At 45.5% G+C, this 17641-nt stretch overlaps 1 protein-coding gene and 1 pseudogene across 2 annotated transcripts in view; both read left to right on the top strand.

Annotated features, from left to right (window-relative positions):
* The first annotated feature begins 3260 nt into the window (after window positions 1-3260).
* Window positions 3261-17641, top strand: part of Slc2a13 (solute carrier family 2 member 13) — a 304413-nt gene continuing 290032 nt past the window's right edge. Inside the window, exon 1 of one of the 2 annotated variants that reach the window (XM_021216709.2) lies at window positions 3261-3947. In XM_021216709.2, the coding sequence (XP_021072368.1) occupies window positions 3425-3947 (523 nt within the window). In that variant the 5' untranslated portion in view covers window positions 3261-3424. The remainder of the gene's footprint in view (window positions 3948-17641) is intronic. The other variant, XM_029548259.1, reaches the window with a different exon arrangement.
* Window positions 12335-17641, top strand: part of LOC110335057 — an 8672-nt pseudogene continuing 3365 nt past the window's right edge.

The raw sequence follows: 17641 nt of genomic DNA, 5'->3' as shown, positions 1-17641 counted from the left end.
TAGTTGGGGACAAAGCTCTCAAATACCTTAGCCTAGCAGGGCTGTTTTCCTCCAATCCACTCTCCCTCCTGGCTGAGATTTTGCCTGCCTTGATCTTACATAGGTCTTACGCAGTCACAGCCACTGAGAGTTCTTTTGTACAATAGCCTCATCCTGTCCAGCGAATAATGTTTGGCTGCAGATGCACACTACTTCTGCCTCTCAAAATTCAATCCTTCACAAAGAGTTTCACTAACTGGGGATGAAATATTGAAAAACATGAGCCCTTCAGGGCCATTCCGGTCACCCCAGTGAGACCCTGAGTTTTGAGGCTCATACATCTATACTTATTAGAGACATTTTGGAGACAAAACCCAATAAATCCTTTATTTGAACCCATTCGATTTGGGTTTTTTATTTCTTGTAACCCTCAATAAGGAAAACCAAATACAACAACTTCTATTTCTCTATGTGCATGCGGATGTGTGTGTGTGTGTGTGTGTGTGTGTGTATGTGTGTGTGTACACTTAACAGCACACACAATTCTTAAAATATGTGTTTCACACTAGAAATGTCTCTGAGACGAATGCCCTGCGTCTTAATTCCTTTTTTCCTACCAGGACAAAACACCACGACAAAGGCAACTTATCAAAGAAAGAGTTTAAGGGCACAGTTCCAGAGGGTGAGGTTACGGCTACCATGGTGTGGTGCATGGCAGCAGTCCGGCAGGTATGGCTGGAGCAGTAGGTAGCAAAATGTCTCCTTCCGACTCACAGGCAAGAGACCAAGAGAGAGAGCCAAGCTCACTCTCAGGAACACACCTCTTCCAACAAGGCCACATCACCCAATTCTCCCCAAACAGTTCCACGGAGGCCAGAGTATTTAAACATATGAAGTCTATGGGACCATTCTCACACAAACCGCCACACCTTGAAAGGACTCTTTTTTATTTTTTTATTTTTTTGAGAAAGTTATCTTTATTGACATGTTATTTTTCAACAAGGATACCTTATTTGTGTAGCTAAACATCCAATAAGCACAATATTGTGTTCCCAGCTCCCCATCCTTTCTTCCTGATCCAGAATCTCATTTTCTTTGTGTGGTACTAGGAACTAGATTTGGAGCCTGATGTATATGCTAGGTAAACATCCTCTAGTTACATCTTTATCCCAACAACAAGCATATTTCCACGGAATCAATTACCAGTGTCTCAGTCTGGTGTTCAGAATGTGTAGCAGTATTATCACCAAACTCTTTCCTTTTCCTAGTGTTCTGGGTCTGTGTAAATAAATGCCCCTAAACATTGGGAGTTAGGACTTGCTTCGCAAATCAATAGCGATGCCTACACTTTATCTCGATTAGCAATTAACTGTAATTTAAAAGTGATTTTTCGAACTCTAGTCAATGAGCACTTGCCGAGGCATTGTAAGTAAGAGAAAGTGGTTCATAAAGTAATCTGGTGATTTTAAACATTTTGTGAAACGCTTTGTCTCAGCCCTTGAACTTTCGATGTCGCCATGAAGTTAAATTAGAAGAAGCTACAAGGAACTCTATGTTAATAGAATGTTGTGGTGTGCCCAGTTGAACTTGGCTCCTCCCAAGGACTCCGAAGAGCGCTTTTTGGCCATCAGTTGTGTTACTAATGTCATATTTCCTTCCAAGGTAACCTAAGCTCAGGAATATAAATTACGAGGTGTAGACGATTTTAAGGAGTAGTTAGTTCCGTGTTCTGGAACTCCGAAGGTGAATTGGGAGTTCCTAGTGAGTAGAAGTCACGGTGTTCAGTAGGTCAGCTGGATTTGAAGTTCAGCTTGTTTCAACTCAACAAGATATCTGGGGAGCTCTTCTCTGCAGAAGCTACGTGAATAGGCTGACCACCAGGGGGTGCAGTTTTGCTGCTATGGGCTTGGGAAAGACTCATGCCTGAAATCTCCTGAAGTCTAAGTTATTAAGCTTCATTATTTGAGAGATTAAGCCTGTGTTTAATATCTCCTTGGGAAGACGGCAAAACCTTGCTTTAAAGCTACATGATACATTTAAAGTTATTCCTCTGAGATAATCCCCCCTCCACACACACATATTTGGGGAAATGTGGTTGGAAAGTGAGATATTTTGGAGCTATGGAGACTAAAAATCAAGGTGAAAGGGATGTTGGGAAAGTCTAATAACTTCATAGTATAATAGGATGACAGAAACAATTTCTCTGAAGGAAACAAGCTTAAACTGCATGAATAGGGTCCATTCTAAGAAATATTTGTTCAAATAAGGGAAGTAAATGAAGACAGGAATTGTTCACGGAAACCCTGGGTTTTAAATTTCTTTTTCATTTAAATCTGGTGTCCTACTGCTGAAGAATGAGACTGCAGCAGAAAGATACTTGATTAGTCTCTATCTCCGGAAATGAAACAACATAAAATAATTTACAGAATATTTAAATCAAGGGGAGGTTTCCAAACCAGCCAACAACTGGCAATTAGCAATTAAAACAGCCATCCTCAAACGATTTGAAATTACTTTGTTTCGGGCAAATGGGGCTTCTAAAATAGCTTCTCCAAATCAAGGGGCAGCCGCAGGAATTGTCAGGAAGAAGGTGTCTTTTTGGGCTCGCATGCTGGGCAAGAAAGGTGGCAATTGCCTATCAAACAACAAATCAGATTCTTGGGTTTCCTTGTTCCACTTGGAATCAGCTAGTTATGTGAGAGGGTGATGTATATACGCACAGCTAAAGTTGCTTTATCTTTGGTAATCCACAGGAAGCCTTCTCGTGAGGTAAATGTTGTCTCTCTGTGTCTGTCTCTCTTTTTCTCTCCTCAGACAGTCAAGATGCAAATGTTTTTTAAAAGGGCAGAATCTGAAGACTGAGTAGCAAGGAGAAAGGAAACTGGAGACACCAGAGATCATGGTCCCAAACTGCTCCAAAACAAACTAATTGCAAGAGAGCCATGGGACACTCACTGCAAAATGACAGAAAGTAGGTGGGTACCAGGCAGTCTCAGTCACCTCGGATTGCAAGCAGGAGGGCAGAAGGAGACTTTCTCCTGATCCTTAGCCTGCTGTGAGCCTGAGTGCTCTGGACAGCAAGCAGCTCAGCTGCAGCCACAAGGCAAGCTTCCTTGGGCCCTGACACCCGGGACTCCAAGGAGCTCCTCCTCCAGGGGGGCCCGCTGCTTAACGCCGCCCACAGAGGGAGGTGGCCGCGCCCGTGGGAGGAGCTCTTCTCCCGCCCCGCCCACCAAGGGGGAGGCGGGTCCCATTCGCCCCTCCCCTACAAGCGGACAAGTGACGCACGACCCCGCCCCCGGCCGCTCCGTAGTGCCAGCCTAGCAGAGGCTGCGAGGCGAGCGGCTCGGGTGGCCGAGGAGCAGCGGCTCAGCGACTGGCAGCGAGTGCGCGGCGCCCCACACGCAACTTCCCCGCAGCCGCCCCGGCGGCGTCCGCCTGTCCCATGTCCCGCAAGGCGAGCGAGGACGTGGAGTACACGCTGCGCAGCCTGAGCAGCCTGATGGGCGAGAGGCGCCGCCGGCAGCCGGAGCCGGGGGCGCCGGGCGGGGAGCGCAGCCTGCTGGCCGCCGAGTCGGCCGCCAGCCTGCAGGGCGCGGAGCTGGAGCGCGCGGCGCGCAGGCAGTTCCAGCGCGACGAGACCCCCGCCTTCGTGTACGCGGCCGCCGCCTTCTCGGCTCTCGGCGGCTTCCTGTTCGGCTACGACACCGGCGTGGTGTCGGGGGCCATGCTGCTGCTGCGGCGCCAGATGCGCCTGGGCGCGATGTGGCAGGAGCTGCTGGTGTCGGGCGCGGTGGGCGCGGCCGCCGTCGCGGCGCTGGCTGGAGGGGCCCTGAACGGCGCCCTCGGTCGGCGCAGCGCCATCCTGCTGGCCAGCGCCCTGTGCACCGTGGGCTCCGCCGTGCTGGCCGCCGCCGCCAACAAGGAGACGCTGCTGGCCGGCCGCCTGGTCGTGGGGCTCGGCATCGGTGAGTGGCCGCGCCCGCGAGCCCCACTGACCCCCTTGCTCTCCCCTGCTCCGCGGTCCTCCGGGGGTGGGGGGGCTCGTTGGCACGAGCGCCCTGGTGGCTGTGGAGGATGCGCACCCTTCTCCCGGATTCCCACGTGGAATCTGCGGTCGCCCGCTGGTCAGTCAGCGCCGGACAGTCTGGAGCAATTCAAGAAACCCCAGCTTTTCCCGATCCGGCCTAACCTAAGGCTGCTTGTTGAATTTAGAAGGGTCTCCACATCCTTGCCATCCCGGAGAGTGATTTCCCCACTGCCAGACCTCCTTTAGGATGTTAAGTCCACCGAGCTTTAGACGAACTGCAAACTGCAATAATTTGTAGAGTCAAGGAGTTTTGAACTCCAAAATCCCTGCTCCGTTCCAATTCCATCTTCTCTGCAGTGGATCATTTTTAGATAGAACACTATTTCCTCTCATTGCTTTGTGCTCTGTGGTTGACTTTCAACCTTTCCACCTTTCTAGATGAAATTTCTGTCCCCCTTCCCCACCCTACTTAGAACTTTTACTTTGGGGCAACATTCACCATTCTTGTTTTGCCTTCTCTGCCTTTTCCAAGTGGGAACCAAATTATCCATTAAAGGTCATATTCATTTTCTAGATTCAGTTAGGAGCCACTCCTGTGGATAAAATGCCCAGCAAGATAGATACTTGTAATGCACTTTAAAAATGAAGAGATGTAGGTTCTCTGGGCATTGATTTTTTTGTTTGTTTGTTTGTCACCCTGTTTGCTGAGCAGGGGAGGTGCTCTTGGCAGAAGGAAGCTGTTTGGGATGTGCCCAGTGTTATTAGAAAGCACTTTTAAAGGGAGAATGGGAAGTTGTGACTTAAATCTCACTGGTAGTTTTCCAAGGCTGAAGGTACTGTAAAATGTTTCCTTTTATAATTCAGTTTCCTTTAGGGTAAAGTGGTGCTTCCCCATGGGAGGGCTGGATGGATTCCTGGAGCTTCCCTGAACTGACCACTAGCTGCTCTTCATCCCTCTGAATAGGTTTGTAAGGGGAAGCACACTCATTCATTCAACTCTGCCTGTAGGGGCCAGGAGCCTAAAGCCCCAGCTCATTGTACCTGTATCCCCAACCAGCGACTTTGCTTCTAAGGGTAATTACTGAAGCATGGCAAGGCTCTCTGTGAAATGTGGATTTGGCAAAGGAAGGTCCAGATGACCACCAAAGAGACAAAACCGTGGAAATCCCCTCTCCGTGTAGACATGCCCTGTGCCTGTAGGATCCTTCAACCAATAACCTGCCTAGGACTCTAATCAACATCATCTTCTTGGGATACAGATCCTCTCTTATGCCCCTACCTTATTTTCTCTCCCTTGGCATAGAAATAACACTTCAGTTGTCAGAATCTCATTATTAATTCCCAGACTTATATTTTGAGATTGATGTTTTGCAGACGTGTCTTAATGAAACTCCTGAGTATCAGATGAAAAATTGAAGCATTCTGTTGATTCTTGCCTGACAGCCTTGGGGCCCTGTCATGTCAGCGTCCTTCCAGATGGACGATAGAGAATTGTTAAGGAGAGTTTCCTCTACAGTTGGCTTCGCAAATGAGTCTAAAGGCAGATAGAACTGGCTCTCTCGTCCCTTAGGACAGTGTTCCTCAACCTTCCTAATGCTCTGGCCCTTTAATACAGCTCCTCCTGTCGTAGCGACCCCCAACCATAAAATTATTTCGTTGCTACTTCATAACTGTAATCTTGCTACTTTTAGAAATATGTCACGTAACTATCTGATAGGCAGGATATCGGAGAAGCAACCCCAAAGGAGACTTGACCTACCGGCGGTTGAGAACCTTAGGAGGAGAGGCTCCGAGGTGGTGGGTGGGTAGAACAGGAGATGCAGTGAGCTGCATGGAGAGAAGCCAGGTCTGGAGATGAGGAAAGGTCTGTCTAAACAAGGGGGTGGCTACAGAAGGAAAGAGGATGGTGTACTCCAGGGAGCAGAGATGCCATTGTGAGACCAGCAGGAACTGTGTGCCTAGAGGAAGAGGACCGGTGTGGAGTCAGACACAGTTCCTAATACCGGTATTCAGAAAAGAAAAAGAAACACTTCAAGTGTAAATTAGTGGTTATGCATCCAGTTTCAAATGTGAAGACCTTTGTAACTCTCAGATCACCATCCTCCCTCCCGAGAGAAATTTTAGTTCTTTTTAGCTGATAGGAAATGGTGTTTCCTTCAGCCGAAGGAGTGTTTGGTTGACATTGTTGTGATTTGTGTCGGGAGACAGTAAATCAGTTTTGTCTGTTTAGAACAGTTTAGGGCTTACTTCGTGGTCACTTTTAAAACAGGTAATCTTTATATATGGTCAGCGTTTTTTATTTATTTTTATTTTTTAATTGTTGTTGCTAGTGGGGTTCTTTTGTTGTTTTGGGGTTTTTTTTTAATTGTTGGTTTTTGTCCTGTGATAATTTAGTAAATGCCAAGTAACAAAACGTGTCTTGTGCCATTTATAGACAAGTTCTCCAGGATAACTTTTCTCTCCACATTTACCCTAGGGAAATATAAGGCCTTTGGGATCAGGGATTTTGTTGATTTTGTACATTTCCAAATTTGTATTCCTGAAGAAACACACGCTGAAGGCTCAAATGAAGGGTGAGCAGAAATGCCACACACACCGTGAAAACTTCCAGGGCTGGCGTGGTGTCAATTTAATTCAAAACTGTCCTTTCGAAAAATAAAATTAGTGCGTTATCAAAATATCTTTAAGGCCATCTAAAAGTTTGAATGTTGCACTTTAATGACATCATTCATTCATTTATTCAGTGATCAGTGGTTAAGCTTCCATGGTAAGGTCAGTCAGATTTGGGGTAGGGAGTAAATAGCTAAATATGAACCCCACCCTGCAGGTGCTTATCCTTGAACAGGGCAGGGAGATACATTAATAGCCAATTACCAAACAATCGAGGGTTCTCTGAGTGCCAGAGAAATGGGGAGGGCAGATCACTGATTGTTTTGACTGTGTGTGTGTGTGTGTGTGTGTGTGTGTGTGTGTGTGTGTGTGTATGTATGTATGTAGAAAAAATTCCAGAGGGGCTGGAGGGATGACTCAGTGGTTAAGAGCATATTCTCTTCTTGCTGGAGTCCAGTTCCCAGTATCCATGTTGTTTAGGTCACAACCACCTATATAAACTCATGACTCCAGCTTCAAGGAATCTTTGGGGCTGTTACAATGTCCTCCTAATGCACATAGACCCACACAGACACATTCATACATAACTAGAACTAAAAATTGAAAAGGCTTAAGAAAGGTTTTTAGAGAAGCAATATTTAAGTGAGAGGCTGAAAGATAAGTAGGCATCCAGCAGATGATGTAGGCAGGCAGTGAGAGATTGCGGGCTTCCTGCCTCTTAGGTCCTGAGCATAGGAAAATCTTTTCTATGCTCTCTCACCTAATCTTCCTACCTCTTAGCTCCATGAAAGCCAGGTCTCCTCTTGTTAGAAACTTTCCAGCATTCCCCTGAAAAGGTCATAGACACAAAAATCAGGATTCCGTCAGCAAGATCCCAGAAGTCTTCGATTTTCTGTTTGCTTTTACTAGACATTTAAAGTGGGGTTCGCCTGGAGGAGTGAAGTCACAGAAAAGCCAGGGTTTGAAGTGTGGATGAGTGAGAAGGCTGGGATGGGACCGTCAGCTGGAGAGTCTATTTAAAGATTGTGTGGGGAATACTCACTGTAGCCCTTGAGGCTCTGGTGACACTGTAGTTCCATGAAGCTCTTTTAAACCTCCCTTTCCTCTTTCCAGTTTGCTTTTTAGCCCTTCTCCCTTTCTTTCTGACTTTCTTGTCTCATGGAAGATGATGTGTAGTGTCAGAAGTCTCTTGCAGAGTTGGTAGCCACGAGGTGTGTATCTAGAGCCCAGCCACTGGTTGGTAAAGTGCCCATTGGTCCCTTCAAGTAGAGATCTTTTAAAGAGAAGACTTCTGACCAGAGAGTATGGTTACTGATCTGTGTTCAGTGAGCCTTGAAGACAAGCCTGAGAAAAGGAGGGTATTTGTGCTGATTTGGGTCAGAGAAATCTATTTTCTTGGTGAGTTATAGCGAAATAATGTACTGAATGCCAGTGTGTATGCACAGTCTTTTTATTTTGCCCCAGTCAGCACAGAGACCAGACTTCTTTATTGTCCCTGCTTTTTGCCTTTTTAAACTTGGAGACTTAGCTCAAATAGGACACATGTTTTTGATTGGTGTACCCCCCTCCCCATGAGGCCTGTTTTGTAGGGGTCTTTATTCTTTGATTTTTTTTTTTTGCTTAAACCAGGGTATATTTATAATAATATTTTAAAAATAAAATGATTGAAGGACTGGAGAGATGCCTCAGCAGTTAAGAATAGACACTGGTTTTTTTGCAGAAAGCTGTTGTTTGGTTCCTAGTACCCACTTTGGACAGCTCACCACTGCCTGGGAATCCAGCCTTTGTGGCCATGACATGTGTATATACATACTTCCGGGCCTTACATATAATTAAAAATAATAAAAATAAATCTAGTGAAAAAATAGATGAGTTTTCTTGAGTTTGTTTTCTCTGGCCCCGTGTTTCTCCTGCTTAGCATGTTTTGAAACTGCGGGGCATAGGAATGTGGTGCTAACACCCTACATGTGGATGGGCTCTGGCTCTGGTGCTGGCATTTACTGCTCCAGATAACTGATGTGGTAGTGTTCTTGCAGAAAATATCACGGTACTGAAGTCGTGAGATTCACTGCTATTCAGACCTTTCTTGAGAAGTGACATCACAGGAATTTACATAGCTCAGAGAAGTGACATCACAGCAATTTACATAGCTCAGAGAAGTGACATCACAGCAATTTACATAACCCGGATTTGTGGAATTACTCTTAGGTTTACCTCAGTTTCCCTGTCAGCCTGTCAGTACTTTCTCTGCTGAAGCAGTTTATAACTTCATGTTGTAATTCGTAGTTGATACAGCCCACTGAGCAATACTTTCAGAATTATCATATGAGCCTTTAAATTTTTTCTTCCTAACTGTATGCAAATGTAAAAACCTTGTTTGATCAAAATAAACGGCCACGCAGTATTGAGATTCATGAAAATAATTTTCTTGAGTTTGAGCATAGTTAACCATTGCGTTTGAGCATAGTTAACCAGAAGCAGTTGGATTCTCAATAAAGTAGCTCATGTAAAAAATATTTTTGTGGTGATACAAAGATAATAAAGTTTGCTTTAAACACTTTTTAAAAATTGTTTTTCAAATAGGTTTTTTTTTTTTCTAATTGGCTTTCTTTTCCTGCTTGGTATGAAACTGATGTGTAAACAGAGCTCCCCTTAATTTCTGATTTCCTTGCATGCTAGCTGTCTCACACCCTCCCTGTCACATCCGTTGGCATGGAGACCGACCTTCAGAGTCCTGGTAGATTATTACCTGATTATGCTTGCCTGGTAGTATGACAACTCCCTCCACAAGTGAGTAAGGAGGCCATTAACATGAGTTAGATCACGTTGTTTATGAGACTTCTGTATTTCTCCTTTCTGTGGTACAAGCACAATGTCAACTAGCTTCATATTGGTCATGGATACTCATGGCAGCAAGCCCGTCCTTTCTCCACACAAATGCACGACTCTAATGTTTTTTCCTTTGATTGAACTTGGTCCCTTTATGCATCACTACATTCTCTAAGCCCTACAGAGGAGCCGCATTTCATAGCAGGCTATGCAGTGTGAAGGTGTGTCACTAGAGACTAATAATGTTAGCATTGTCCCTTACTGCCTTCAACATCCCTCTGTTCTGCATCTAGGCAGTTACTCTTCGTGGCAGAACATCACAACTAAGAAGTGATAGTTTGTTGAATGCTTATGCTTCTTGTACTCTGTGCACAAACTCACATAGTCTTCTCAATAATTGAGTCGTGGGTTGGGGGGAGAGAATATAATGGCCAGTTTTAAGATGAGAATATTTAAGTAGAAAAGGTGAAATGATTTCCTTATACTCACAGAGCTATGAGGTAGGGTAGTGGACAGCATCTAAGAGGTCAGGCTTTGAAGTGTCTGCCAGTCACTAAGGGTTTGTTAAAGCTCATGATTAGTGGGTAAAGTAGATTGTGGTCTAGAAGGATAGTAGGGGGAGCAGGGAGGAGCCAGGAAGCCTAGCAGGCTATAAAGGAAACAAAGAGCAGCCAGGAAGCAGACCAGGCAGGAAAGCCCCAAGGTTAATACCCAGAGACCTTCTTCATCTCTTGAGGCTCCATCTTCTAAGGTTCTGCCAGCACCCAAACTGTGCCACCAGCTGGTATCTAAGTTCTCAAACAGGTGAGCCGCAGGGACCATTTCAAATCCACGCATAGTGGTGTATGTGTGCTGAAATACAGGGTAGTGACAGAGTCCTCTCTGAGCCCAGTGTGACTGCTCTTTGCCACACCTCATGGGAACATCATGTTTTATTTCAGAGTGGATTCCCTTTAATTACTCTTTTCAATTGTTTTAAAAATTAAAATTAAAATGTGTAAATTGTGTATGCCTGCGCCTTTTACCTGCATGCATCTCTGTGTATGACATGAACATCTAATACCCACGGAGGCCAGAGGAGGGCACTGTATCGCGTAGAACTGGAGGTGGTTGTGAGCCACCATGTGGGTGCTGGGAACTGAACCTAGGTCCTCTGGAGAAGCAGCCATTGCTCTTAAACATCGATCAATCTCTCCAGCCTCATGAAAGTTTTTTTTTTTTTTTATTGTGGTAATATTAAACATTAAATTTACTACAATGACACTTCTGAAGGGTGTCGTCCTATAGTGTAAAGGGTGTTGACATATCACACGACAGATTGCTAAAAGGTTTTCATCCTGTCAGACTGAAAGTCTGTCTCCCCGTTTAACCACATCCCTAGGTTTTATGGTTTTGATGGCTTTACTTTGTGGTGTTTGTCTTTGTTCTCCTGTAACTGGCTTAGTTTACATAGCACCATGTTCTCCACATTTGTCCATGATGAATTTCCTTGTTTTATTACAGCCCCCTTGTGTGCCTCTGTGTGTGTGTGTGTGTGTGTGTGTGTGTGTGAGAGAGAGAGAGAGAGAGAGAGAGAGAGAGAGAGAGAGAGAGAGAGAGAGAATTTCCTTCATTTGTCCGCTGATAGCATTTGCCTTGTGTCTGCTTCTTCGCCATTGTGCACAATTGGACAGTGAGCGCAGGAGTGCGGGGAGCCTGATGAGACCCTGCTTTGAGTTCTTTTGGACATAGATCTGGAAAATAGGATTGTCGGGACATAGTTCTGTTTTCAATATTCTGGTGAACAGCTCAACTCTTTTCCACAGAGGAAGCACCAGCTCGTATTCCACAGTGCACTGGACTTCCAGGCATTAGTATACTTACCTTAGCCTCTTCTCTTCCTTCTTTTGATAGTGGGGCATCCTAATTGAGGGACAGTTGATGTTTACAGTTAGCACTGTTGACACCTCTTCATATGCATGTTGGTCACGTGAATATCTCCTTTGGAAAGTATTTAAATCCTTTACCATTTTTGTGGTGGGTTTATCTATTTATTTGTTTCTTTATCTATAGCATAAGGGCTCATATAACCCAGACTAGGCTACAGCTTGCTATGTAGTTGAGGCTGATCTTGAGCTCCTGATCTTCTTGCCTCTGCTTTCAGTTTTGTCTTGTTTTGTTTTTTTAAATGGGGTTCTTTTCTGTTGGGTTGTAGGTTCCTACCTATATTCTGAATATGAATTGTATCTTCCCGGCATATTTTTCTCCCACATCTCACGGACTGTCATTTCGCTCGGTGGGTTGTTTTCTCTGTGCAGTCTTTTATTTTAAAGTTATTTAATTTTTATTTGTGTGTATGTGTGAAGATACACAGGTGTGGATAGACATCTTCCCAGTGTCCAGAAGAGGACGCTGGAGCCACTGGACCTGGAGTGAGACACTGTTGTGAGCCCCCCACAGGGGCACTGAGAAGGGAATCTGAGTGTCCCGCAAAAGCGTAACATGTTCTCAAACACCGAGCCATCTCTCCAGCCTTCTCTGTGCAGTTTTTGACCTTGGTTTTCCTCCTTTCTGCCTATTCTCATTGTATTTGCCTGAGCTTTTGTTATCACTGACAGGAAATCACACCCGATCTGCCTTGTACTTTTTCCCTTGTACTTTTTTTTTTCCCAGTAGCTTTAGGTAGTGTGTCTTCAATCTGTTTTGAGTTAATCTGTGTTTTTGATGTAAGTTAGGGTCCAGTTTATTCTTTTGTAAGTGTGTACTCCAGTTCCCCATCACTACCTATCATTGCCTATTGTTTTCCCCTCTGAACATTACCTTAAAAATACAGATGTGTGTGCTGGCCTAGGGAGGCCAGAAGAAAGACACCCAAGCCCCTGCCTTGGGTACCACTACAATGGACGAATGTGTGATGGACTGATGGGAAAGAGGGAGTGTGAGATGGAGAGATGGAAGAAAAGGCGAACTGAGGGGTTCTTACAATGTGGAAAAAGTGGAAATGGAGACCGGACAACAGTGAAGAGCAGGCAGATAAGAGGAGGCCATGATGGGGTTCTGGCCTCAGCTGCTAAAGGCCACATCTGGGTCTGTGGCCCTGCTGCAGCTTGGGTCTGTGTCAATGCCTATGGCCAGGGTTACCACCAGAGGCCAAGTAGATGTTTGTGATCTGGGATACCACTGGCTACCATGTGGATATCTGAGGGTCACGTTGGGGGGGGACATGATGATCTCAGTGGCCTGTGTGCTACCCGAGGAGGCCATGAGGACATCCTGGCCCAGGTTGTTCCCTGGGGTCATGTCTGGGACCGTGGTGCTATGGCAGTCTGGGCAGGATCTGTGTTACCACCAAAGTCCACACAGAGGAACTATGCCCTGCCCCTCCCGGGCCACCACACTGGAGAGGGCTGGCCCCACCTTTCACCTGGACAGCATAGTAGAACTGGCCCTGGTGGCAAAAGCATGGCTGAGCTGGCCCCAAGGACATGAGAGCAGGAGAGCTAACCCTGCTCCTTGCCTGCTGTGGTTAGCAGGAGCAGTGCTGGAGAGATCGCTTTGGTGGTGTGGGCACAGGGGAGATGCCAAGCTAACTAATTCAGCTACGACCCAAGCCCAGATCCAGGTCTTTGAGTTGGCCAGCCCCAAAATCTACCCCATCTATGATCTGCTGGAGTGAATGAAAGGGCTGGCCCTACAGATCCAAAGCTACAGGATCTCCATGACAACAAGATACCTGAAAGAAGTCCTGGTGAGGATTCAGTATAGATGGCGTAGCAGAAGCCAGAGGCATCGAACCGATCAATGAGTCATTGCAGCGAACACTTGGAGTAAAGATGTATGGACAAAAGGGTATAGCGTGGTGTGACATACTGTGACACACTACAGCTTCCACAACAAGATGGCTTTTTTATTCTTTTTGGGGAGAGAGGGTGCAGGGGTGGAGGTCAGATATGAAGGAAAGGGGAGATGAATGGGATTGGGATGCATGATGTGAAATTCACAAAAAATCAATTAAAAAAAATGAAAGAAAATACAGATGTTTAGCTGGGCAAGGTAGTGTGTCTATAATTTTGTGTATGAGGGTTCCGTGAGTCAGACTGAATACCTCACCTCGGGGAGTCCGTGTCTCTTAAACAAGGCAACCCCTGCCCCCCAAACCCTGAAGCCCCTTTAAATGTTCCTGTGATTTTGTTAGAACTGACTTGTGTTCAGGATTCACTATGAGGAAAACAGAGCAGGGTGGGGCTGTTCTGTTCCCTTGTTCAGGGCTCACACACCAGATACCTGCCAACAGGAAAGGTGGGTGCTGTGCTGCTCAGCTTTGGGGGGATCCAGTTACTCTAGGTTTCCACTAGAGGCATCCAACCCAGGATCCATGGAAATGGTCCCAAGGAGTTGAACAGGGGTACAGCTGGCATGTGGCAGCTACGGTGCCATGAATGCTTTTCCTGTTTCTCTCTTGAGACTCACAGTTGTTTTCTCTGCTGCTCCTTTCCTGAACTAGCTCAGGATCTTGTCGATAACTATGTCCTGAGTGATGTCTTTGTTGTGTTTGAGAGCTCAGAGATAAAAATAGGCTCTGATCTTAAAGGACTGAAGTGCTGCAGAGAAAAGCTAACAGGAGATCCCAGTACTGTGTTGGTTAGGAGAGGCCAGGAGTGGCTGCAGGATGCGCAGTCCTCCCAAGACCGACTTCATCCCAGCGCTCAGAACCACAGGCCCGACACTGACACTTTGTTCCTTGAGATGTGTCATTTCTGAATGCAGCTGATTCCCCTAGGGACAGACCATTGGTTTAAGGTTTAGATGATGAGGTGTTAGTAGTATTTAGATTTCCCCCCTTGCTCTTAGGAGCATGCTTTTTACATAACTCTCTTTTGAATATATAGCAAACTAACACATGTGTGGAATACCCAGCAGGATAATAGTGTAGCTGAGAGTTGGAAACTCACAAAGTGCCTCTACTGCTGTAACAGTAGTTAATTAAGAGTGGATAATTAAGAGTGGCAGTTAACAGAGCCTGGGGAACCTAAACTGCTTGGGTACACAGTGGCAGTGGCTGGTGGCTTACTAGCTGAGTGACTGTGTCTGCTATTTTTAATCCCTTATGCTCCATTGTCCTCACTTGTACAGTGAGACAGTACCTGCCTGCCTTGGAGGGTTGTGGGGAGAGTGAATGTGTTTGTATTTGTAAAGTATTATTTGAATGTCTGGCAAAGTAAGGCATAAGTAGCTGTTAAACTTTCCCTATAACCTGTGTAGTGATTAGCACAAGATGTGCCAGGTACTACGAGTCCAATAAGGGAGTGGATAGTGACAGTTAGAAAGTGTATGTAAAAATGTCTGGCTATAGGGTTGGGTAGAATATTGCTTGATAAAATTCTTGCAAGGACCTAAGTTCAACTAGAACCTATGTTAAAGAAAAAAAAAAAAAATCAGGCCTCACAAAGCACTTGTGATGCTCGTGATAGGGGTAGTGTCTTAGTTAGGGTTTTACTGCTGTGAACAGTCACCGCCGCCAAAGCAAGTCTTATATAGACAACATTTAATTGGGGCTGGCTTACAGGTTCAGAGGTTCAGTCCATTATCGTCAAGGCAGGAGAGTGGCAGCATCCAGGCTGGTATGGTGTAGGCAGAGCTGAGAGTTCAACATCTTCATCTCAAGGCTGCTAGTGGAAGACTGACTTCCAGGCAACTAGAGTAAGGGTCTTAAGCCCACACCCACAGTGACATACCTACTCCAACAAGGCCACACCTCCAAATAGTGTCACTCCCTGAGCTGAGCAAATATAAACCATCACAGGTAGATACTGATCGATCCATTAGGTTCTCTCAGGCCATCTGAGGCTAGTCTCATTGATGAGTTGTAAATGCAGAGAGAAGCTCTACCTCAGGAAAACTCAAGGTCAAAAACACCTAAGGTCAATAGCACCCTAGGCGATCCTCTGGCCTTCACAGATGTGCACGTTTATCTCCACCCAGACACAGAATGTCAGCTGTGAATCAATGAGTAGATGTTAGGCCTTGTAATTGAGGGGACCTCTCTGTACTCTTAACGTGTTCTTATAGCCAAGGAAAATAAAAAGGATCATTTTAGTGTTAGTTGTAACTAGCCATGAGTTTATGGTGGTCTTCTGTAATACGATCTGAACCAGTTTGGAAGTCAGAACAATTAACTTCAAGGTGGCGCCGTCTTCTTTCCATGTCCAGTTTTTATTATTCAAGTTAATATCCAGCAAGACAGATGGAGTTTTCAAAATGTGTCTTTATAACCATAGTCGGTGTGTGAGAGGGCTCTGCTCCCGTAAGGAAGTGGGAACTGACACAAGTGAGGTTTCTAGGTGTATGGGGTCCTCTTTCTTAGTGATCTCGAGGGCCTGTTTAATAGAAATCAGTGAAACTGGGAACCTGTTTGTTGACCGTTTATGTTCCCCGATAAAAGACACACCCAGCCTTATATTTTAATATGCCTTAGACAGCACAATAGCTAGGCAGCTGCCTCCCCTCATGTTAGAATCCACCTCCTATCCATAACCCATGCTATTACCCACTGTGCTTCACCTGGGTTGCTCTCAGCTCCAATTAGGCAGCCCTCTGGGCTGAGTTCTCTTGGCCTCTAGCCCATGGTGGCTCTCCTTGCTTCTCTAGCAGGTGACAGCTTCCCATCTCCATTCTTCCTTGTGGTCTCCAACCCGAGAAATCTAAACCCCGCCTATGTCTCTCCTCCCCTGCTATTCGCTGCTGGCATCTTTATTTACCAATCAGAATTAACTGGGGCCAGAGTCCCTCTGGCAGACTCTAACTCTTGAAGGCCAGTCCTTAGCATTACAATAAACAATAAAAGAGGAAACCTCAACACCTGCCTGTTAGAGTGTGGCCCAGGCTGCAAAGAAGGAGCTACCTGGGGCTGAGAGGGTAGACCAGCCCTGTCTTATAATTATTTTCTTGGTTTAATCGATAAAATATTCTCAATGGAAAGGATGTCTCTGCCTTTTAAGAGATTTAAGAGTGATCTTAATAGATCAAAATAAGACTTAAAGGTTGCAACTGTGCAACAACAAAGGAGGTTTAAAGTTGGAGCTTTCCTACGCAACTCGGTTATAATACTTTGAGTTTATGACTACAGAAGAGGAATTTTTATGCACAACATAAACCATTTGAAGCCAGAAGATGTAATTAACCTCTAGGTCTGTGACTATGTTAACCTGAATTGCCTTGCTCCCTGATCTCTGAAGCTGAGGGTCAGGCCCTGGGCAGTACTTGCATGGTAAAGACGACGTGTTAACCATTTACTTTTTAATGAGCAATGCTTATAGTTTTGAAAGAAAAATTGTGTGGAGACTAAAAATGGAAAAGGTCTGGAACACAAGCTTGTTTAATATAAACAAAGCGTCCACTCAGTGACTGCAGTACTTTCCTTACTTCAGCCTTTACTGCCAAGGTCTGAAGAGAGCGAACGAGCAAGCGAATGAAGCGAATGGCTCGCGCTTCCACTCTTTCTGAGGCAGCCAGCACAGCAAGCCTGTGATTTTTCAGGGGAGACAGGATGGCTGTCTGACCCTCACAGCAACCCAGGGGGACCACAGCTCTCTGGTCTGCCTGGCAGTCCTGCTGGCAAATATGTAAGAAGGTAAAAGAACTGGTTGTGGAATCGCCTCATTTGTTAATAGTAAACAATTCATGCCTACCTCATGTCAGAGAAGTATTTATGATTTTACGGCATTTATTATTTACATCCATCCTTTGAAGATGATTTCTGATGTGAAAGTCCATTACATCTTAGTCAAACAATGCAGAGGGAATAGGGTGTTAGTCCACCATTAATATTTTCCTCTGAGGTTTTTCACAGAACTCTTTCCTTCCTTCTTGAGGTAGAGGTATATGAAGTCAGCTGTGGTGGATTCCAAAGCACGATGTGTGTGGATGTTTTCTATGTGCATTTCCCTCAGAACAGAGGCCAGTGCTTGCCTCGAAAATGAAGCACGGGGAGCTTAGGTAGATGAAGCCTGATGGGCGGTGCCGAGATTCACACTGGTGTCTGATCAGGAACCAGTGCGCTCGCCCCTCCTCCATCTGGAAGAATCCCAGTTTGTAATTTGAAAGCAAAACAGAGGGGAGATGATACTGCTGTGTGCAGCTTGTACATGCACTGAGTGTACTAATCCTCAGGTGATACTGCTGTGTGCAGCACATACATGCACTGAGTGTACTAAT

This window comes from Mus pahari, chromosome 17, assembly GCF_900095145.1.
Source record: "Mus pahari chromosome 17, PAHARI_EIJ_v1.1, whole genome shotgun sequence".
NCBI lineage: Eukaryota > Metazoa > Chordata > Mammalia > Rodentia > Muridae > Mus > Mus pahari.
The sequence above is the reverse complement of the archived record's forward strand: the minus strand, read 5'-3'. Positions and strand labels throughout refer to the sequence as shown.